Genomic DNA, 24,806 nt, shown 5'->3' with positions numbered 1-24,806 from the left:
TAGGATTAGGGAAGGAAATACCAGGACTTCGATGGAAACTGTTTCAGATTGTGCTTTCATTTTGAAGAACAACCTTCATGTTTTCATTTTCACTCAGGACTAGGAATATATGAGGAACAAACCTTTACCTTTTGGCTCTTGGTACAGTGATCATGGTGTGGGAAGTCTGCATTGCAGGTTTCAGCTTCAGGGTGTTGACCAAACTGTCCTCCTCTGTTGGTTGTATAGTGGTAATCCTGATTTGAAACATTTGTGGCAGTGTGTTCCAGAGTAATAAACTAGATTCACTTGGTTAATTTGTAAATGTCTTAACCTAAGTATTTTAGATTGGAAGGGATGGTAACATTGAAATATTTTTATGTATGAAGTATTTTTAAAATTGTGAAATATATTTAATATAAAATTTGCTGTTTTAACCAACAGTGGCATTAATTACATTCACAGCATTTTACAGCTGTTACCACTGTGTATTTCCAAAACTTTTTCCTTAAATGGAAACTGTGTATCTATTAAATAATCAATCTACCCATTTTCTCTTTATTTCTACCCCTGGTTATCACTGGTCTATTTTCTTCCTCTGTGAATTTGCCTGTTGTATTTCACTTAAGTGGACCCATACAGTATTTGTACTTTTGTTTCTGGCTTATTTCAGTTAGCATATTTTCAGGCTTTATCTTTGTTGTATATGTATCAGAATTTCATTTCATTTTGTAGCTGAAGAATAATCCATTGTATGTTTATACCACATTTTCTTTTATCTGTGGATGGATTCTTGAGTTGTTTCCACCTTTTGGCTGTTGTGAATAATATTGTATTAGACATTGGCCTACAAATATTTGAGTGTCTGTTTTTAATTATATTGGGTATATACCTGAGAGTCGAATTGCTGGGTCATATGATTATTCTATATTTAGCTTTTTGAGAAACTATAAAACTGTTATCCACAGTAGCTGCATTATTTTACAGTCCCATCAGCAATAAACAGGAGTTTCAGTTTCTCTGCATCTTTACCGGCAGAGTAAATCTTTATCATTTTTCTTTTTTAAGAAAAAAATTCTCACTGCCCTAGTATATATGAAGAAGGATGTCATTATGGTTTTGATTTGCATTCCATTATGACAAATGATGTTGAAGATCTTTTTATGTGCTTATTGGCCATTTGTACATATACAAATGGAGGAATATCTATTCACGTCCTTTGACCATGTTCTAATTGGGTTTTTGTATTTTTGTTGTTTAGTTTCAGAAGTTCTTTATATATTCTGGATATTAAATCCTGATAATCTGTGATGACATCTATAGATTCTCTTTTCATTGATAAGAGAATAATATATCTTCTCTTTTGATAATATGTTTTGATGCACAAAAGATTTCAAGTTTGATGAAGTCCAGTTTATCTAGTTTTTCTCCTTTTATAGATTGTACTTTTGGTGTCAAGAATCAAGAATCCAAGGTCATGAAGATTCATCCATTCTTCTCTGAGAGTTTATGGCTTTTAGTGCTTATATTTAGGTAGTTGATCCATTTTGAGCTAAAATTTGTAGAATTATGTGAGATTGATCATTGAATTTTGTAGTTATGAATAAGACATGCTTTTTTTTTCTTTAAAGATTCTGCATTATTAAGTTTGGTAGTTACTTTCTAAATTCTACCTTGTGTAATATTTAGTCATTATATATACCCTAGTTATTGAGTATCACCTAGTTAATGGATTGATAATTTTAGCTCTAAAAATACAGAGACAGTAAGAGACAGCATTGAGAAATTTTGTTACATGAAAATGAAAAATTTTTTTTTGCATGACAAAAAACATAGTTAAGACAGTTGGTAGACTAGAAGAAAATATCTGCAATATATCAAGACAAAGAGTTGAGATCTCTGATATATAAATAACTCTTAAAAATTGAGAGAATAGACTGCAGTAATCTGATAGAAAAGTGATCAAAATACAGTAAGGATAATCCCCCCAAAATGTATGAAAATGGCTCCATATGCTATTTCTTAAGCTGTTGGATAGACAAAAGTTAAAGTGTAGCAGTCCATCCAGTTGATGAGGGTACGAGGAAACTGACACATACATTGCTGTCAAGGCAGACTGGTACAACTCATTGATAATCTGGCAGAGCCCTGCCTATGCATTTGCATTTTGACTTGTCAGTTTCAGTTGTAGGAATTTTTCTTGAAGGTACAACTCCAATGATATGAAAATCCATGTACAGGGTTATTTATGGGTCATTGTTTGCAATCTCCTACATAGAAGAGTAGTTGAATAAACTATGGTGTATATATGATGTGTGTATATGTGTGTGTGTGTCTATAAGTGTGTGTGTGTGTACGTATGCAGCTGTAAAAACAATGAGGATGATATCTGAACTGGACTCTGATGAACTGATCTCCGGATATATTGTTAAGTGACAAAGAGAATATCTATAGGTTGTTGATGTTCAGTCCACCCAGTGGCGTCTGACTCTGTGACCACATGGACTGCAGCACGCCAGGCCTCCCTGTCCCTCGCCATCTCCCGAAGTTTGCCAAGTTCATGTCTGTTGCATCAGTGATGCTATCTAGCCATCTCATCCTCTGGCGCCATGTTCTAGAACCTTCTGCTTTCAGTTTTTCCCAGCATCAGTGGCTTTTCCAATGAGTCAGCTGTTGGCATCAGATGACCAAAATACTGGAGCTTCAACTTCAGGATCAGTCCTTCCAATGAGTATTTGGGGTTGATTTCCCTGAAGGTTGACTGGTTTGATCTCCATGCTATCGAAGGGATTCTCAAGAGTCTTCTCCAGCACCACAGTTCGAAGACATCAGTTCTTTGGCACTCTGCCTTCTATACAATCCAGCTTTCACCACCGTATATGACTACTGGGAAGACCATAGCCTTGACTATATGGACCTTTGTTGGCAGAGTAATGTCTTTGCTTTTCAACACACTGTCTAGGTTTGTCATAGTTTTCCTGCCAGTAAGCAAATGTCTTCTGATTTCATGGCTGCAGTCACCATCTGCAGTGATTTTAGAGCCCAAGAAGAGGGAATCTATCACTACTTCCACCTTTTCCCCTTCTATTTGCCAGAAGTAATAAGACCAGTGCTATCTTTTCCCCTTCTATTTGCCAGAAGTAATAAGACCAGATGCCATGATCGTAGTTTTTTTAATATTTAGTTTTAAGCTGGCTCTTTCACTCCTCCTTCATCCTCATAAAGAGGCTCTTTAGTTCCTCTTCGCTTTCTGTCATTAGAGTGATATCATCAACCTTTCCTCTATAGGTTATGTTACTATAAGCAGAAGAGGAGGAAATAAAATACAAACACATAGTGCTCATTTGAACAGAAGGAAACATAGGAAAGACCCACTGGAAAGGAGATTGGTTACATAAAGAGAGTGAGGTAGAGAGAGACTGAAAGGATGGAGACTGCCTGACGCTTGTCTGTGTTTACCTCTTTTGACTGGTTTTAACTGTTAGAATGAAATTAATGTTTCATATTCTCAAATAAACAAGATTTACAAGGATAGGGGAGAGAAGGGGAGAAAATAACCTCCAAATTCTAAATGTAATAATAAACACAGAAGCAAATGAACCTAACTGTATTTCACATGAATAACATAACTCTCTGAAGGATGGCCATGGGAAGGACTAGTCTAAATAGTTTAGGAATACAGGGTTTTGACTCTGTAAGGCTATTGACAAAGAACTTGAAACAAACCTGAGACTAAAGACAAAAAAAGCTGCACACAAATATTGTACTCGACTTACTAGATTTTTGTTTTTTACAGTGATAATGGTCAGAACTCCCAAAACTACTCTGTGTATTCTAGATTAGAGCAAATAAATATGTATAAGGGTGATTATGAAAGTCAGGTTTTTCACTGTAAAAGTGTTTCAGATAAGGAAAGGGAAACAGAAATGAACTTAGATTGGCATTGGCAGTTTCAGTATGGACTCATGGTTTTTAACATATTTATAGATAAACATAAAAGTAGATACAGATATGAGTTTGTGCATATATGTGTGTATTCGTTAACTCAGTCTGTTGATAAGGCCTTAAAGCCATGACACTTCAAATAATACTTGTCAATGAAAGGAACTGAGGTTCCATGGAGAAATGGTTGATTCTAATGTAGGGGCAGGGGAGATACAAAGATAAGCTTGGAACCTCTTTGGTTGCCAGAAAGTTGTGCTTAGTCGCTCACTCGTGTCTGACTCTTAGCGGCCCCATGGACTGCAGCCTGCTAGGCTTCTCTCTCCATGGGGGTTCTCCAGGCAAGAGTACTGGAGTGGGTTGTCCTTCCCTCTTCCAGGGGATCTTCCCAAACCAGGGGTAGAACCCAGGTCTCCTGCATTGCAGGCAGATTCTTTACTGACTGAGCCACCAGGGAAGCCCAGAAAGTTAGAAGTACTCAAATATACCACAGACTGGGCTTCCCAAGTGGTGCAGTGGTAAAGAATCTGTCTGCCAATGCAGGAGATGCAAGAGATGTGAGTCGATCCCTGGGTCAGGAAGATCCCCTGGAATAGGAAATGGCAAGCTACTGCAGTATTCTTGCCTGGAAAATTCCATGGACAGAGGAGCCTGGTGGGCTACAGGCCGTGGAGTCGCAAATAGTTGGATGTGACTGAGCTACTGAGCACACACAAACACACCACAGACTAGGTGGCTTAACAAATTCATTTTCTCACAGATTCTGAGACTGAAACTTGGTTCGGTTCCAGTCTCTCTGGTGCGGCCCCCTGGTAACAGGCTTCAACGTAAGAATTCTGGGGAGACAGATTTATTCACAACCTAAACGTTGAGCCTTACATTTTATTTGGTGAGAAGTTTTAGAACTTCAAGCCTGGGAGACAGTTTTTCAGGTAACCCTGAGAGAACTGCTCTGAGAAAGTAAGGGGGGAAGAAACCAGGATATATAGGAGTTTTGCAACAAAGAGCAGGTAGTCTGAATGTCAAAAGATTATTATTAATTAAAAAAAGGCAGATATCTCAAGGAATTTAGTGCTTTTCTTTGTAGGGGAAGATGCAGGAGTCTGAACTCACTGAAATCATTCCTCTGATATGCACCTCAGCTTTCTGGGGCCAGTATGCAGTATACTGTGTTTTCATATTCTGAGTTCCCTCAGGGCTCACCAGCTCACTTTGGCTGGTGGTGCAATCATTGATGACTGTGACATCCTTTGTTTACTGATACAGCAAGAAATACTCCATTTCTCACAAACATCATATGCCTCTTGATATGATGTTTTGAGGCAGATACAGCAGGCGGATACAACATTACATCTATGGTGTTTCCCTTTCCGCCAAAATGCATTACTTGTATCCAGTTAGAAAAATCAAACCGAAGTTATAGTTTGTAGAATATCCCTATATAGTACTCCCTGCTTGTACTTTTGCAAAGTGTCAAGGTCATGAAAGACAAAAAGAGTGAGGAACTGTTCCAGATTTAAGGAGACTAAAGAAATACAATTAGTTAAGTGCAACTATGATCTTGGATTGATGTTTTTTTTCCCCCTAAGTTTATTTGTTGGAGTCAAGATGGAACTAAGACCCATACACTGTGACTGGTTGACAGAACTCTTAAATATCTCTTAGTCTAAAAATGTTCCCTCTTTTCTTTTCCTTGTAATTTACAAAATCAGGATGTTTTTTCTTTTGCATTTCCCACAACCTGGAATTTGCTGAGTACATTTTTTTGAGGTAATTTAATGTGTTTCTTTATCTCCTGTATTTCTTGTAAATTAATGGATGGATTAAGAGCACTGACTGTATGTTAATCACTTCAGGAGATTTTTTAAAAAGAACTATCCCTAGTACTCTCCCATTCTGAGACTCAACATTCTTCTGGATTCTAATTTAATTGGTCTTGAGTTACTGGCTGCAGGAGTTTTTAAAAGCTCCCCAGATGATTTTAACATACAGTTGGGGTTGAGAATCTAGATTCTAGACTTGTACCACTGGTCAGGTGCAGGTTTAATTTTTTTTTGCAAAGAATGACTTCATAGAACCTGTATTCTTGATAAACACCTCACGTATTAATGAGGCTTGCTTTCCTGGAGGTACTTGCCAGCTACAGCTCTGCCCCATGCCAGCAGTCCTTGGAGAGCGTTATTAGGGATGGACTGATGTTTCCTGCTTGATTTCCTGCTACATTTGACAATCAAATAAAGCCCCTGGCAATTGGAAACCTTAATCTCAACACTTTCAAAGGTGAAATACGTGGACTTACCTCGTCCTCTGTTGTAGACTTAATTTGTGGATGATTACATAAACTCTTTCTGATCAGTTCTGTCACCTTTTTGTACTTTCAGTGAAAGATAATTTTAGAGGCATAGGTATGTCTCAGGATAACACTGTTCTGTTGCAAAATGTCAGTGTTTTCTTTTTTCTAATAGTACTTCTGACACTGGATTTCTTTTAAGATTGACTGGTTTGATCTCTTTGCTCTCCAGGGGACTCTCTAGTCATGACCAGCATCACAGTTCAAAAGCATCAGTTCTTCGGCGCTCAGTCTTCTTCATGGTCTAGTTCTCACATCCATACATGGCTACTGAAAAAACCATAGCTTTTACTATACAGACTTTTGTCAACAAAGTGACGTCTCAGCTTTTTAAGCTGTCTAGGTTTGTCATAGCTTTTCTTCCAAGGAGCAAGCGTCTTAATTTCATGGCTACAGTCACTGTCTGCAGTGATTTGGGAGCCCAAGAAATAAAATCTGTCACTGTTACCACTTTTTCCCCATCTGTTTGCCATGAAATGATAGAGCCAGATGCCATGATACTAGTTTTTTGAATGTTGAGTTTCAAGCCAGCTTTTTCACTCTCCTCTTTAATCTTCATCAAGAAGCTCTTTAGTTCCTCTTCGCTTTCTGCCATTCAGTTCAGTTCAGTCGCTCAGTCATGTCTGACTCTTTGCGACCCCATGAATTGCAGCACGCCAGGCCTCTCTGTCCATCACCAACTCCCGGAGTCTACCCAAACCCATGTCCATCGAGTCGGTGATGCCATCCAACCATCTCATCCTCTGTCGTCCCCTTCTCCTCCCGCCCCCAATCCTACCCAGCATTAGGGTCTTTTCCAATGAGTCAACCCTTCGCATGAGGTGCCCAAAGTATTGGAGTTTCAGCTTCAACATCAGACCTTCCAATGAACACCCAGGATTGATCTCTTTTAGGATGGATTGATTGGATCTTGCAGTCCAAGGGACTCTCAAGAGTCTTCTCCAACACCACAGTTCAAAAGCATCAATTCTTCGGCGCTCAGCTTTCTTCACCGTTCAACTCTCACGTCCATACATGACCACTGGAAAAACCATAGCCTTGACTAGATGGACTTTTGTTGACAAAGTAATGTCTCTGCTTTTAAATATGCTATCTAGGTTGGCCATAACCTTCCTTCCAAGGAGTAAGCGTCTTTTAAAATTTCATGGCTGCAATCACCATCAGCAGTGATTTTGGAGCCCAAAAAAATAAAGTCTGACACTGTTTCCACTGCTTCCCCATCTATTTCCCATGAAGTGATGGGACCAGATGCCATGATCTTAGTTTTCTGCCATTAGAGTGGTATTATCTGAATATCTGAAGTTGTTGCTATTTCTCCCGGCCATCTAGATTCCACCTTGTGGTTGATCCAGCCTGGCATTTTGCATGATGTGCTATGCATAAAACTTAGCTAAACGGTGGCAATACACAGCCTTGACATACTCCTTTCCCAATTTTGAACCAGTCCGTTGTCCCATGTCGGGTTCTAACTGTTGCATCTTGACCTGCATACAGGTTTCTCGGGAGGCAGGTAAGGTGGTCTGGTATTCCCATCTCTTTAAGCATTTTCCACAGTTTGTTGTGTTACACACAGTCAAAGGCTTTAGCATAGTCAGTGAAGCAGAAGTAGATGCTTTTCTGGAATTCTCTAGGTTTTTCGATGATCCGGTGAATGTTGGCAATTTGATCTCTGATTCCTCTGCCTTTTCTAAATCCAGCTTGTACATCTGGAATTTGTTGCATACAAATTAAATTACTATTGCTATGACCTTTAGTAGTGTTCATCTCTTGTTGGGAGTACTTCCTTGGCATGTCTTAGCTGTTCTCTGCCATCCATTCTTCATGGCTTAACTCAGAAAAGTTTTCCTTGAAACATGAGTCTGTAGAGCTGACTTCCTAAATAACATGTGAAAGACATATTATCTCTTAAAATGGTTTACATTTGGATGGTTACATTTGACTAAACTTATGTGAACTTATTTGCATTTTATAATTGTCAAAATTGAAGCATTATTAAGTGACTCAAAAGTTGTTTTTAAGCTGAAATTTTGCATAATAACATAATAATAGTATATAGTAGCTGCCAAACTTTTCCATAGTGGTTGTACCTTTTAGCAGTTCACCAACAGTGTGTGAGGGCTCCAGTTTTTATGCATTCTCTTCAGCATTTCTTATTGTCTGTCTTTTTAAGTGTAGCGATCCTACTGGGTGTGATGTTACCTCATTGTGGTTTCGATATGTATTTGCCTCATGACTAATGTTGGTGTCCATACTAATGGACATCATGAGATGGTCAACACCAAAATCACATTGATTATATTCTTTGCAGTCAAAGATGGAGAAGCTCTATACAGTCAGCAAAAACAAGACCAGGAGCTGACTGTGGCTTAGATCATCAACTCCTTATTGCCAAATTTAGACTTAAATTGAAGAAAGTGGGGAAAACCACTAGACCATTCAAGTATGGCCTAAATCAAATCCCTTATGATTATACAGTGGAAGTGAGAAATAGATTTAAGGTTAAGGGACTAGGTCTGAAAGAGTGCCTGGTGAACTATGGACAGAGGTTCGTGATATTGCACAGGAGACAGGAATCAAGACCATCCCCAAGAAAAAGAAATGCAAAAAAGGCAAAATGGCTGTCTGAGGAGGCCTTACAAATAGCTGTGAAAAGAAGAGAAGTGAAAGCAAAGGAGAAAAGGAAAGATATACCCATTTGAATGCAGAGTTCCAAAGAATGGCAAGGAAACATAAGAAAGCTTTTCTCAGTGATCAATGCAAAGAAATAGAGGAAAACAATAGAATGGGAAAGACTAGAGATCTCTTCAACAAAATTAGAGATACCAAGGGAACATGTCATGCACAGATGGGCTTGATAAAGGACAGAAATGGTATGGACCTAACAGAAGCAGAAGATATTAAGAACAGGTGGCAAGAATACAAGGAAGAACTATACAAAAAAGATCTTCATGACCCAGATAATCATGATGGTGTGATCACTCACCTAGAGCCAGACATCCTGGAATGTGAAGTTAAGAAGCATCACTATGAACAAAGCTAGTGTAGGTGATGGAATTCCAGTTGAGCTATTTCAAATCCTAAAAGATGATGCTGTGAAAGTGCTGCACTCAATATGTCAGCAAATTTGGAAAACTCAGCAGTGGCCACAGGAGTGGAAAAGGACAGTTTCCTTCCAATCCCAAAGAAAGGCAATGCCAAAGAATGCTCAAACTACTACACGATTGCACTCATCTCACAGGCTAGTAAAGTAATGCTCAAAATTCTCCAAGCCAGGCTTCAGCAATACGTGCACCGTGAACTTCCAGATGTTCAAGCTGGTTTTAGAAAAGGCAGAGGAACCAGAGATCAAATTGCCAACATCTGCTGGGTCGTAGAAAAAGCAAGAGGGTTCCAGAAAAACATCTATTTCTGCTTTATTGACTATGCCAAAGCCTTTGATTGTATGGATCACAATAAATTGTGGAAAATTCTGAAAGAGATGGGAATACCAGACCATCTGACCTGCCTCTTGAGAAACCTGTATGCAGGTCAGAAAGCAACAGTTAGAACTGGACATGAAACAACAGACTGTCTCCAAATTGGGAAAGGAGTATGTCAAGGTTGTATATTGTCACCCTGCTTCTTTAACTTATATGCAGAGTACATAGAAATGGTGGGCTGGAAGAAGCACAAGCTAGAATCAAGATTGCTGGGAGAAATAACAGAAACCTCAGATATGCAGATGACACCACCATTATGGCAGAAAGTGAAGAAGAACTAAAGAAACTCTTGATGAAAGTGAGAGAGGAGAGTGAAAAAGTGGACTGAAAGCTCAGCTTTCAGAAAACTAAGATCATGGCATCTGGTCCCATCACTTCATGGGAAATAGATGGGGAAACAGTGGTAGACTTTATTTTTTGGGGCTCCAAAATCACTGCAGATGGTGACTGCAGCCATGAAATTAAAAGATGCTTACTCCTTGGAAGGAAAGTTATGACCACCCTAGACAGCATATTAAAAAGCAAAGACATTACTTTGTCAACAAAGATCTGTCTAGTCAGGGCTATGGTTTTTCCAGTGGTCATGTATGGATGTGAGAGTTGGACTATAAAGAAAGCTGAGCACCTTGAATTGATGCTTTTGAACTGTGGTGTCGGAGAAGACTCTTGAGAGACCCTTGGACTGCAAGGAGATCCAACCAGTCCATCCTAAAGGAAATCAGTCCTGGGTGTTCATTGGAAGGAATGATGTTGAAGCTGAAACTCCAATATTTTGGTCACCTGATGCGAAGAGCTGACTCATTGGAAAAGACCCTGATGCTGGGGAAGATTGAGGGCAGGAGGAGATGGGGACGACAGAGGATGAGATGGTTAGATGGCATCACCGACTCGATGGACATGAGTTTGAGCAAGCTCTAGGAGTTGGTGATGGACAGGGAGGCCTGGTATGCTGCAGTCCATGGGGTCGCAAAGGGTCAGACATGACTGAGTGACTGAACTGAAGTGAACTGAATGATGTTGAGGGAGTCTCATGCTTATTGCTCATGTGTATATCTTCTTTGTAGGAATATATGTTCAAATCTTTTACTCATTTTTAATTGAATTATTGGTCCTTTTATTATTGTACGAGTTTATTTATTGTAGATATAAGCCCCTTAATGACTTACAAGTATTTTTCCCCATTCTATGAATTATCTTTTTAAATAACTTTCTTGATGATGTCCTTTGCAGTACAAAACTTTAAGATTTTGATGATCAAATTTTTGTTTTTGTTTCTATCCTTTTTATGTTATGTCTAGGGCGTCATGATCAAGAAGATTTAAGTCTTTGTTTTCTAGGAGTTTTATAGTTTAAGCTCTTAAATTTAAGTCTTTAATCAATTTGAGTTAATTTTTATATGTGATGTGAGGAGGAGTACAGCATTATTTTATTTTTTTGAATGATTAGCCGGTTGTCCCAGCACCATTTGTTATAAAGAGTCTCTTGCTATTCTTTAACAGGTTGAATAGTGCTACTATTTAGCATATAAGATGAACTAGAAATCTAGTTCATGATCATGGGGAGGTCTGGTATTCCCATCTCTTGAAAAATTTTCCACAGTTTGTTGTAATCCACACAGTCAAAGGCTTTGGCCTAGTCAATAAGGAGAAGAAGATGGTTTTCTGGAACTCTCTTGCTTTTTCTATGATCCAGTGAATGTTGCCAATTTGATCTATGGTTCCTCTGCCTTTTCTAAATCCAGCTTGAACATCTGGGAGTTCTTGGTTCACATACTGTTGAAGCCTCACTTGGAGAATTTTGAGCATTACTTTGCTAGCATGTGAAATGAGTGCAATTGTGTGGTAGTCTGAGCATTCTTTGGCATTGCCTTTCTTTGGGATTGGAATGAAAACTGACCTTTTCCAGTGCTGTGGCCACTGTTGAGTTTTCCAAATTTGCTGGCATATTGAGTGCAGCACTTTCATAGCATCATCTTTTAGGATTTGAAACAGCTCAGCTGGAGTTTCATCACCTCCACTAGCTTTGTTTGTAGTAGTGCTTCCTAAGGCCCACTTCACTTCACACTCCAGGATGTTTGGCTGTAGGTGAGTCATCACAGCGTTGTGGTTTTCCAGGTCATTAAGACCTTTTTTATACAGTTCTTCTTTGTATTCATACCTCTTCTTAATCTCTTCTGCTTTTGTTAGGTACTTGTGTTTCTGTCCTTTCTTGTGTCCATCTTTGCATGAAATGTTCCCTTGGTATCTCCAATTTTCTTGTCGAGATCTGGAGTCTTTCCCATTCTATTGTTTTCCTCTATTCCTTTGTATTGTTCACTTAAGAAGGCTTTCTTACCTCTCTTTGCTAGTCTTTGGAACTCTGCATTCAGATGGGTGTATCTTTCCCTTTCTCCTTTGTCTTTTGCTTCTCTTCTTTTCTCAACTATTTGTAAGGCCTCATCAGACAACTTTTGCCTTCTTGCATTTCTTTTTCTTGGGAATGGTTTTGGTCACTGCTTCCTGTACAGTGTTATGAACCTCTGTCCATAGTTCTTCAGGCATTCTATCAGATATAATCCCTTGAATTTATTTGTCACTTTCACTGTGTAATTGTAGGGGATTTGATTTAGGTTATTATACCTGAATGGCCTAGTGGTTTTTCTTACTTTCTTCAATTCGAAGTCTGAATTTTGCAATAAGTCATGATGTGAACCATAGTCAGCTCCCAGTTTTGTTTTTACTGACTGTGTCGAGCTTTTCCATCTTTGTCTCCAAAGAATATAATCAATCTGATTTCAATGTTAACCATCTGGTGATGTCCATGAGTTGCCTTGTGTCACTGGAAGAGGATGTTTGCTATGACTGGTGTGCTTTCTTGGCAAAACCCTGTTAACCTTTGCCTGTTCATTTTGTACTCCATGGCCAAACTTGCCTGTTAAACTAGGTATCTTTTGACTTCTACTTTTGGATTCCAGTCCCCTATGATGAATAGGACATTTTTTTTTTGATGTTAGTTCTGGAAGGTCTTGTAGGTCTTCATAGAACCATTCAATTTCAGCTTCTTTGGTGTTAGTGGTTGGGGCATAGACTTTGGTTACTGTGATAGTGAATGTTTTGCCTTGGAAATGAACCAAGATCAATCTGTAATTTTTGAGATTGCACACAAGTACTGCATTTCGAACTCTTGTTGACTATGAGGGCTACTCCATTTCTTCTAAGGGATTCTTGCCCGCAGTAGTAGATATAATGGTTATCTGAATTAAATTCACCCTTTCCCATCCAGTTTAGTTCAGTGATTCTAAAAGGTTGATGTTCACTCTTGCTGTCTCCTGTTTGACCACTTCTGATTTACCTTGACTCATGGACCTAACATTCCATGTTCCTATACAGTATTGTTTTTTTTTTTTACAGCATCAGACTTTACTTTCACCATCAGACACATCCACAGCTGGGTGTTGTTTCAGCTCTGGCTCAGCCTTAGTGACTGTTTCTGTTTCTCTTCCTTTGTGCTATTCTTGTTAATGTCTGTCTTCCCTTCAACTGTCCTCCCCCTCATTTTGCTCTTTGTTAAGTTCTAAGGGCTGAGCGCAGAGTCAGATTCTCAATAAATGCAGATGTTTGTTGAAAGAGCAATGAACAAATTAAAATATTCTTTTTTTTAATTGAAGGATAATTGCTTTACAGAATTTTGTTGTTTTCTGTCAAACCTCAACATGAATCAGCCATAGGTATACATATATCCCCTCCCTTTTGAACCTCCCTCCCATCTCCCTCCCCATCCCACCCCTCTAGGTTGACACAGAGCCCCTGTTTGAGTTTCCTGAGCCATGCGGCAAATTCCCATCCGCCGTCTATTTTACATATGCAATGTAAGTTTCCATGTTACTCTTTGCATACATCTCACCCTCTCCTCCCATCTCCCCATGTCCACAAGTCTGTTCTCCATTTCTGTCTCTCCATTGCTGCCCCGCAAATAAATTCCTCAGTACCATTTTTCTAGATTCCATAGATATGCGTTAGGATACGATATTTCTCTCTCTCTTTCTGGTTCACTTCACTCTGTATAATAGGTTCTAGATTCATCCACCACCTCAGAACTGACTCAAATGCATTCCTTTTTATGGCTGAGTAATATTCTATTGTGTATATGTACCACACCTTCTTTATCCGTTCATCTGTCGATGGGCATCTAGGTTGCTTCCATGTTCTAGCCATTGTAAATAGTGCTGCAGTGAACAGTGGGATACATGTGTCTTTTTCAATTTTGATTTCCTCAGGGTATAAGCCTAGGAGTGGGATTGCTGGGTCATATGGTGGTTTTATTCCTAGATTTTTAAGGAATCTCCATACTGTCTTCCATAGTGGCTGTATCAATTTACATTCCCCAAATAGTACAAGAGCATTCCCTTTTCTCCACACCCTCTCCCAGCATCTATTGTTTGTAGACTTTTTGATGATGGCCATTCTGACTGGTGTGAGGTGATAACCTCATTGTAGTTTTGATTTGCATTTCTCTAATAATGAGCGATGTTGGGTATGTTTTCATGTGTTTGTTAGTCATCTGTGTGTCTTCTTTGGAGAAATGTCTCTTTAGTTCTTTTTCTCACTTTTTGATTGTGCTGTTTGTTTTTCTGGTATTGAGTTGTATGAGCTGCTTGTATATTTTGGAAATTAATCCTTTGTCAGTTGTTTCATTTGCTATTATTCTCTCCCATTCTGAGGGTTGTCTTTTCACCTTGCTTATAGTTTCCTTTGCTGTGCAAAAGCTTTTAAGTTTAATCAGGTTCAACTTTTTAACTTTTGTTTTTATTTCCATTACTCTAGGATGTGGGTCATAGAGGATCTTGCTTTTATAAAATATTCCTATGATCTATATAACTAAAACCCATCAAAGTTGGTCAATGTCAGTAACATTTGCTTAAAAAGATAATAGGATTAAAACTTAATGATCTCATAGGTTTAAGTTGACATGGAGTCTAGGGAGCATAAATACAGTAAGCATCACTGCCTTTCACCGAGAATTTCTGTGCTGTGTCCCCCCTATGTTGTGGAAACCGGTTCTTACCGTGGATGGCCATCCAGCTCTGCCACCATCCCTAGCATCGGGCACTCTTCATTCTAAGTCCTGATGCTGGTCTTCTGTAAAGTCACCCTTTGGTTTTGGGTTGCCCTCTTCCTTTCTTGTATTTAGAGAGTTATAAGGAGAGATAAGAAAGCCTTCCTCAGTGATCAGTGCAAAGAAATAGAGGAAAACAACAGATTGGGAAAGACTAGAGATCTCTTCAAGAAAATTAGAGATACCAAAGGAACATTTCATGCAAAGATAGGCTCAATAAAGGACAGAAATGGTATGGACCTAACACAAGCAGAAGATATTAAGAAGAGGTGGCAAGAATACACAGAAGAACTGTACAAAAAAGATCTTCACGACACAGATAATCACGATGGTGTGATCACTCACCTAGAGCGAGACATCTTGGAATGTGAAGTCAAGTGGGCCTTAGAAAGCATCACTACGAACAAAGCTAGTGGAGGTGATGGAATTCCAGTTGAGCTATTTCAAATCCTCAAAGGTGATGCTGTGAAAGTGCTGCACTCGATATGCCAGCAAATTTGGAAAACTCAGCAGTGGCCACAGGACTGGAAGAGGTCAGTCTTCGTTCCAACCCAAAGAAAGGCAATGCCAAAGAATGCTCAAACTACCGCACAATTGCACTCATCTCACATGCTAGTAAAGTAATACTCAAAATTCTCCAAGCCAGGCTTCAGCAGTACGTGAACCATGAACTTCCAGATGTTCAAGCTGGTTTTAGAAAAGGCAGAGGAACCAGAGATCAAATTGCCAATATCCGCTGGATCATCGAAAAAGCAAGAGAGTTCCAGAAAAACATCTATTTCTGCTTTATTGACTATGCCAAAGCCTTTGCCTGTGTGGATCACAATAAACTGGAAAATTCTGAAAGAGATGGGAATACCAGACCATCTGACCTGTCTCTTGAGAAACCTGTATGCAGGTCAGGAAGCAACAGTTAGAACTGGACATGGAACAACAGACTGGTTCCAAATAGGAAAAGGAGTACGTCAAGGCTGTATATTGTCACCCTGCTTATTTAACTTATATGCAGAGTACATCATGAGAAACGCTGGGCTGGAAGAAACACAAGCTGGAATCAAGATTGCCGGGAGAAATATCAATAACCTCAGATATGCAGATGACACCACCCTTATGGCAGAGAGTGAAGAAGAACTAAAGAGCCTCTTGATGAAGGTGAAAGAGGAGAGTGAAAAAGTTGGCTTAAAGCTCAACGTTCAGAAAACTAAGATCATGGCATCTGGTCCCATCACTTCATGGGAAATAGATGGGGAAACAATGGAAACAGTGTCAGACTTTATTTTTTGGGGCTCCAAAATCACTGCTGATGGTGATTGCAGCCATGAAATTAAAAGACGCTTGCTCCTGGAAGGAAGGTTATGGCCAACCTAGATAGCGTATTTAAAAGCAGAGACATTACTTTGCCTACAAAAGTCCGTCTAGTCAAGGCTATGGTTTTTCCAGTGGTTATGTATGGATGTGAGCGTTGGACAGTGAAGAAAGCTGAGTGCCGAAGAATTGATGCTTTTGAACTGTGGTGTTGGAGAAGACTCTTGAGAGTCCCTTGGACTGCAAGGAGATCCAATCAATCCATCCTAAAAGAGATCAATCCTGGGTGTTCATTGGAAGGTCTGATGTTGAAGTTGAAACTCCAATACTTTGGCCACCTCATGCTAAGGGTTGATTCATTGGAAAAGACCCTAATGCTGGGTAGGGTTGGGGGCGGAAGGAGAAGGGGACGACAGAGGATGAGATGGTTAGATGGCATGACCGACTTGATGAACATGGGTTTGGGTAGACTCTGGGAGTTTGTGATGGACAGAGAGGCCTGGCGTGCTGCAATTCATGGAGTCGCAAAGAGTCGGACACGACTGAGCAACTGAACTGAACTGAACTCATCCTTTATTAAAAGAAATAGTCTCACTTCCTTCTTTTGACCTCTTTTGGGCCCATGTAATGCTCCTGAGGGATTTTATGTAGTGTATTCCAACATTGACCTGATTTATGTATCAACTACCAAAGGATAACTTTTTAAAAAGTGTTTTTATGAGTAGTGATATGTTTAATAGAAGAACTGTTGCAAATCTAGCTTTATTAACCTTAATGATTTGCTTCTTACTGAGCTCATTATATTATTGAGAATGTACATATAAATATTAGTTTTGGGAAAAACAGCTATTTCAGTGCTTATTACTAGTTGCGTGAATGCTCTGTAAATGGGTGTAATCCTCAAACAACTTTAGGCACTATTTATCCTCACATATGAAGAAACTGATATATATGAACCTTTGAAATAAAAGATTTTCTTAATCTCATTGTCACTGCAGACAATGGAAACATATTTGATCCTTCTTAATTATTTCACAAGATAAAATAACCATGTTGAGAAAGGTAACCTGTTTTCAATTTCTTAAGAATTTTTGGTCACTAATATCATTAAAGAAAAATTGTTATGCTCTTTTCTTTAAAATACTTGAATATTTATTGCCTTTCTAATAGGTGGGATTAGAAAACATGCATATTCCAGAACTTGGTTATTTACATTGCTATTGCTATTTACTATATTTTGCAGTAAGTACGACTTTTTTTTTTTAATGAGTAGAGGCCTCTATAGTGACCCTTTATGATAATAGAAACTTAAATTATTATTCTTTGACCTTATATGTTGTCTTAAAATTGTTTTTAGGGGAATATTTTATTCTAAGTTTGTTGATTATTCAAGGTTGAAAACATTTCACCTGATAGCTTAAAGATTTGTGTCTTGGCATTAAGATGATCACTTCATTTTCACTGTTGTTTAAATCAGTGGATGTGGGGCAGGCAACTGAATTGTTTTCTTCTCTAAAGTTTCAGTGTGTAGCTTTTGTCTCTCTTTCACATACTTTGTGAAAACTTTGTCTACAAAGAAGTCTGGATTGGGGATTTATTTCTAGAGCTGTGTTAAAACATTTTCTGTAGATATTTGTTTATGAAGATACATCAAGTAGGTGTCATGGTTACCATCATCTCTAAGATTCATTCTGCTTGTCCCTTCACTTCACCTGTGTGTCCTCTGCTTGTCTGGTCTCTCTGCTTTCCATTTCCTCTAGTTTGGGAATGGATCTATAAGTCTCATGTTCTGTGATAGCGCTTTGGCAGAGTAGACAAGTGTCTGGATAGTTAAGAAATGAGCTGATCAACAGTAATAGTTAAAATGGAACAAACGTAGCTGTTCCCTGTACCTCATGTTAAACATAATGAGTTTAGAGGATTAATGACTCTGTATAACGATTGGAATCTGCTAGACAGGACATCTGTTTTACTTTTTACTGATTAATTTGGTGTAGAAATAGCATCTTTTTTGCAGTATGAAAATTATTTTGTGTTCTACCTTTCACTGGTAGGTTATTTTCTGAAATATGCTTTTTAGAATAGCATGTTAGTATAAAATTATCTTAATAGGACTGGATACTCTTTATTAGTCTGAATTTACTTGTTTTCTGTGATAAAAGTTTCTGGGACCATTTGAATTTTCATTTATTCTGGACAACATTAGAATTGTTTAGTATATGCAAATATTTTTCCTTTGGTTTTGTTTCCTAGGTTGCACGTTTTCAAAAAATTCCTAATGCTGAAAATGAGACAATGATTCCGGTATTGACATCAAAAAAAGCAAGTGAATTACCAGTCAGTGAAGTTGCCAGCATTCTCCAAGTAAGTTCTTGGTGGGGAGGAAGGGAGTGTATAGTAGATTGAGTCACTTAGCTAAGTGCTATCCAGTAGAATTTTCTGTTCTGCAGGTGTAAGTGGCTAGTGGTTCCCTGATAGGACGGTGCAGCTCTGGATCATTAGTGTTGCTGGAAACTGTTAGTGCTGTGTGAGGATTAGTTGGATTAGGAAAATAATCAATTTAATTATTAACATAAATGGAGTTAGGAGTTTTCTCCTTTTATATGTTTTCTACTGTAAAAGCTAAATATAAGTTCAGAACTGCAAATAAATTTTGCTTATGTAATTCAGTCTTTTCCTAGTTTTAAAAAGCACAATCTAATGAAACACGAGGAAAAGAATATTTAAAATTTTCTCTTCAGAATTCACATATTTTAATGATGGCATTAAAAGCATTGCATACGCCCCCCCTCCCCTTTTTTGAGTTTTTTTTGGGGGGCAGGTTGTATTTATACTCTGTTTTAAAGCCACTTACTCTAAATATATTTAGGTATCGCAAGACTCTGTTATTGACCTCTACTATAAAACTTTAAACTAACTACTTCAGAGGTGCAAGTAATTTCATTCTTTAATGATAGTTTAAAATAACAAGTCATGAGAGGTAGTGACTGCAGAAAGTAGGTGGTGTTTGTAGGACTTAACTTCATTATTTTCAGTAATTTAGGAACCACAGATTTTCTCCTTGAAATAAATGTACGTCTAAGAACAAACGGTAGTACCAACCTCAGATTTGATAGACTCAGAGAACAAGAAGGATACATAATCTTTTGGAGAAACTAATTTTAGAAGACAGTAAGACAACAGTGGAAACCATGAAAACTAGTTAAAATGTACTTACAATTTGCTTTTTGTACATTGTCACTGGTTTGTGTTATTCCTCTTTCTGCATAAAAATCATAATTTTTTGTTTATTAACCTAGTTGCTTACATTAACATTTTTTATTGAGGTATAATTTATATAGAATACAACGTATTAATTAAATATACAATTTGCATTTTGGCAAATGTAGCCATCATCACAATTAAGATGTAGAAAATTTTCATCACTCTAAAAAGATTCCACATATTTTTTTGTAGCTAATCCTTCCATTGCTCCTGGCCCCAGGCAATCACTGATAGGCTTTGTCCCCATAGATAAATTTTCACTGTCACAGTTCAGTTCAGCTCAGTTCAGTTGCTCAGTCGTGTCTGACTCTTTGCGACCCCATGAACCGCAGCACGCCAGGCCTCCCTGTCCATCACCAACTCCCAGAGTCCACCCAAACCCATGTCCATCGAGTTGGTGATGCCATCCAACCATCTCATCTTCTGTCGTCCCCATTTGCTCTTGCCCTCAATCTTCCCCAGCATCAGGGTCTTTTCAAATGAGTCAGCTCTCCGCATCAGGTGGCCAAAGTATTGGAGTTTCGGCTTCAACATCAGTCCCTCCAATGAACACCCAGGACTGATCTCCTTTAGGATGGACTGGTTGGATCTCCTTGCAGTCCAAGGGACTCTCACGAGTCTTCTCCAACATCATAGTTCAAAAGCATCAATTCTTCGGTGCTCAGCTTTCTTTATAGTCCAACTCTCACATCCACACATGACCACTGGAAAAACCATAGCCTTGACTAGACAGACCTTTGTTGGCAAAGTAACGTCTCTGCTTTTTAATATGCTCTCTAGGTTGGTCATAACTTTCCTTCCAGGAGCAAGCATCTTTTAATTCCATGGCTGCAGTCACCATCCACAGTGATTTTGGAGCCCAGAAAAATAAAGTAGCCACTGTTTCCACTGTTTCCCCATCTATTTCCCATGAAGTGATGGGACCGGATGCCATGATCTTCGTTTTCTGAACGTTGAGCTTTAAGCCAACTTTTTCACTCTCCTCTTTCACTTTCATCAAGAGGCTCTTTAGTTCTTCTTCACTTTCTGCCATAAGGGTGGTATCATCTGCATATCTGAAGTTATTGATATTTCTCCTAGCAGTCTTGATTCCAGCTTGTGCTTCTTCCAGCCCAGCGTTTCTCATGATGTACTCTGCATATAAGTTAAATAAGCAGGGTGACAATATACAGCCTTGACGTACTCCTTTCCCGATTTGGAACCAGTCTGTTGTTCCATGTCCAGTTCTAACTGTTGCTTCCTGACCTGCATACAGGTTTCTCAAGTGGTCTGGTATTCCCATCTCTTTCAGAATTTTCCACAGTTTATTGTGATCCACACAGTCAAAGGCTTTGGCATAGTCAATAAAGCAGAAATAGATGTTTTTCTGGAACCCTCTTGCTTTTTCGATGATCCAGCGTATATTGGCAATTTGATCTCTGGTTCCTCTGCCTTTTGTAAAACCAGCTTGAACATGTGGAAGTTCACGGTTCACGTATTGCTGAAGCCTGGCTTCGAGAATTTTGAGCATTACTTTACTAGCATGTGAGATGAGTGCAATTGTGCAGTAGTTTGAGCATTCTTTGACATTGCCTTTCTTTGAGATTGGAATGAACCTGACCTTTTCCAGTCTTGTGGCTACTGCTGAGTTTTCCAAATTTGCTGACATATTGAGTGCAGCACTTGCACAGCATCATCTTTTAGGATTTGAAATAGCTCAACTGGAATTCCATCACCTCCACTAGCTTTGTTCGTAGTGATGCTTCCTAAGGCCCACCTGACTTCACATTCTGGGATGTCCGGCTCTAGGTGAGTGTGAGTGATCACACTTTTGTGATTATCTGGGTCGTGAAGATCTTTTTTGTACTGTACTTCCTTGTATTCTTGCCACCTCTTCTTAATATCTTCTGCTTCTGTTAGGTCCATACCATTTCTGTCCTTTATTGAGCCCATCTTTGCATGACATGTTCCCTTGGTATCTCTAATTTTCTTGAAGAGATCTGTAGTCTTTCCCATTCTATTGTTTTCCTATAAACAGAAGTTCCTAGAAATATGACCATACATATGTACTTTTTTGTGTTTTCTCCTTTGTTTTCTGCTAATATTTTCAGTAACTTTTATATATAAAATCTCATAGGCTGATCTTCAGAATGGTCTAAACAAATGTGAAGTAAGTCATAGGAGAGCCTTCCATGGCTGGAATGAGTTTGATATCAGTGAAGATGAGCCACTGTGGAAGAAGTATATTTCTCAGGTATATTTTTATTTTCTCATGCTGTGTAGTTTGCATGTATTTTTGTTAATGTAGTTTTTTACTTTTGTGAAGTTATTTATGGATACAGGAAATAATATTAAAAAAATTTTTTTTTACCTAATTTGTTTCGTTTGTTAGAGTTTACTATTAGGTTGGAATTTCTATAATTTTTAGTGTGTAAATCTTTAAGGGCTTATATCACATGGAGGTGATAGTATTAATAGTAGTTTCCTTTGCAAGTGTCTTATATGTATATTTTATTATGGAACTGCTAGTATTTTTTAAAGTAATATGACTAGTTTAGAAAATTAGCAAAAGGTCATTTGAATCCAGACTGCCTGGGTACAAATTCCACCTTTCTTTAATAGCTTGTGTGTCCCTTAACTTCCTCTGAGTCTTAACTAGAAAATGGAGATAATAATCTTAGGAGATAGTAGCTATCAATAGAAAATAGCTATTTTTAATTATTAGGTTGGTGTAAAGTAATTGTGGTTTCAGACTGAATTTTAAATCATTTTAACTAGGCTCAAACACATCTTTATTAATCAAAATAGGAACTATTGCAATCAACACATTTTTTTCAATGAGAATTAAGTTTGTTTAGTTTTGTAACATAAAAATCTATGCTTTGGGATTTGACAAACTCTTGGAAAGCATTTTCTCCTTCCTGCTGGTTGTGGAAGCATTTGTCCTTGAAAACCTTGTTGAGATGCTTGAAGAAGTGGTAGAGTTGACGAGTGGTCAAGTGAATATGGTGGATGAGGCAAACTTTGTAGCCTAATTTGTTCGACTTTTGAAGTGTTAATTGTACACTGTGAGGTCGGGTGTTGTTGTGCAGAAGAAGTGGGCCCTTTCTTTTGACAGATGCTGGCTGTAGGTGTTGCAGTTTTTGGTGTATCTCATGGATTTGCTGAGCATACTTCTCAGATGTAATGGTTTCGCCAGGATTCAGAAAGCTGTAGTGAGTCATACCTTTAGCAGACCAACAAACAGTGACCATGACCTTTTTTGGTCCGAGTTTGGCTTTGGTAAGTGCTTTGGAGTTTCTTGTGGCTTCCCTGGTGGTTTCTTCTTGGTCCTTCCACTGAGCTGATTGCTGCCAGTTGTCATATAAAATCCGCTTTTTGTTACACATCACAATCGGATCAAGAAATGGTTCGTTTTCATTGCATAAAAAAGAGAAGACGACACTTCGATGATTTTTTGATTTGCCGTCAACTCATGAGGCACCCACTTACGGAGTTTTTTCACCTTTCCACTTTGCTTCAAATGCTGAATGACCATAGAATGGTCAATGTTGAGTTCTTTGGCTATTTTTTGTGTAGGACCACCTTCAATGATCCTCTCAGTTGGTTGTTGTCAACTTCTGATGACCAGTCACTGCACTTCTCACCTTCAAGGCGCTTGTCTCCTTTGCGAAACTTCTTGATCCACCACTGCACTGTACATTCATTAGCAGTTCTTGGGTCAAATGCATCATTGATGTTGTGAGCTGTCTCCACTGCTTTACATTTTGAACTCAAGAAAATTGCTCGAATTTGCTTTTTGTCTAACATCATTTCCCTTGTCTAAAATAAACATAAACAGCAAGTAATAAGTCATTAGAAAAAAAACAAAGTGAGAAATGTGCGTTAAAATGATGTATAACATAACCACATTTATTTAAGAATATATTCCAATATCAAATGGCAAAGTTAAACAGTGCAAAACCACAGTTACTTTTGCACCCACCTATTATATTTTATTAATATCTTAATCTTTTCAGAAAAATTTGCTGTAGGATTTTCCTTATCTTGATAACAAGCATGTTAGTGAAAAGCTACAAACCTCCTGTGGCCAATTTTTAGCTAATAGAGTTCGTTTTTCAAAACAGATTCTTTTTAGTAAAGAAACTTTGTAATGCCTTCTGATCTTTAGATTCTTTTTTTAAAAAGATCTATGTTGAACTTTTCTAAGGGGCCTTGCCTGTTAATGAACCAAAATTTACCATGTTGTTAAATGAGTTTGTCTAAAGTAGAAAAACTGAATTTTTGGGAACGAACTTTGTGTCCATCTTGTTCTTAATGGAATATTTTTTATATGTATTTTTGTATTCTCACCTTTACTGTATTTCCACATCATCCAGAACTTCAGGAAGTTTATTCTGGTTTTATAAATTACAGTGATTTGACTTATCACTGGGTAATATGATTTAATGTTTTACTTTACTTTACTTGATCCTGTTTCAAAGCCAGAGTACTTGCATCATGGGATTGCTGTGAGAATGAAATGATGTAGTGCCTGTAATATAGCTAAGTAATAGTTTGCATTAATTATTAATGTTATTGATAATTACTAAGCAATAATTAGCATTAAATATCAGTTGTTAATCATGAAGCACTGAGTGACTCTTCACTCCTCTACAGAGAACACCATCTTTGTTGTTCTACAGACGTTTGTCTAGAGCCTGCCATCTGTCAGGTAGTGTCCTTAGTATCACGGCACAGCTTTTTTAGGGGCAAATAAAATGATCGTGAACCGTGCTCTCAGAGTGTGATAATAACAGCTGATGTTGGAGGGTTTTATAGTATATACAGTGCTTTAGTATACATTCTTGGTTAATCCTTACACAGTTTTTAGTACAAGGTAGTATTTTAGTAGATGAAGCACCTCTGGGGCTTAAAAATTAAGGAATTGGATTCAAACACAGGTATTCTGACTCAGTTTGTGTGTGGTTTGTTAACCCTGAACCACATTGCAGTTGTAGTTTTATTTTGTTAGAGCAGTGATTTTCAATCCTCTGTGCGTTAGAGTCACTTGGGGGAATGCTTTAAAAATGCTAAAGCCTGGGTCCTGTGCCCAGAGATTCTGATTTGATTGCTCTGGTGTGAATGTGGACATTTGTTGGAAGTCCTTCACAAGATTCTGATGTGAAGCAGAGTTGTAGACACTATGCCAGGGAATGGAACTATAAAGGAAGTGGGAGGTGGTGGTGTCTAATTTCAGAGTTGATGATATCCAGGGGCTGAGGCTATCTGCCGTGATGGATTCTTTGCAAAGTGACCTTGCAGCTTTGACAGCTATTGGCAACGTTTCATCAGAGGAAGGCACTCCAGCAACGGAGCTCTGACGTTTAACTGGGATGTCCAACTGGAAGGATTTGGGGTTGTTCTGATGCTTG

At 38.4% G+C, this 24,806-nt stretch overlaps 1 protein-coding gene across 18 annotated transcripts in view; it reads left to right on the top strand.

The window, feature by feature from the left end:
- The window catches only part of ATP2C1 (ATPase secretory pathway Ca2+ transporting 1), a 160,710-nt gene that overhangs the window by 64,317 nt on the left and 71,587 nt on the right, over positions 1–24,806 (top strand). For 15 of the 18 annotated variants that reach the window (XR_014076727.1, XR_014076728.1, XR_014076729.1 and 12 more), the window contains 2 exons: positions 18,403–18,513; positions 21,530–21,646. Coding sequence is in view for 7 of the 18 variants with exons in the window: in XM_081569849.1 (XP_081425975.1) it covers positions 18,403–18,513; positions 21,530–21,646 (228 nt within the window). In the remaining 11 variants the exon portion in view is untranslated. The remainder of the gene's footprint in view (positions 1–18,402; positions 18,514–21,529; positions 21,647–24,806) is intronic. The other 3 variants (XM_081569852.1, XM_081569855.1, XM_081569863.1) reach the window with 1 other exon arrangement.

The sequence above is a fragment of the Giraffa tippelskirchi genome, chromosome 2 (assembly GCF_054371585.1).
Source record: "Giraffa tippelskirchi isolate mGirTip1 chromosome 2, T2T-mGirTip1v1.2.pri, whole genome shotgun sequence".
Taxonomy (NCBI): domain Eukaryota; kingdom Metazoa; phylum Chordata; class Mammalia; order Artiodactyla; family Giraffidae; genus Giraffa; species Giraffa tippelskirchi.
The sequence above is the reverse complement of the archived record's forward strand: the minus strand, read 5'-3'. Positions and strand labels throughout refer to the sequence as shown.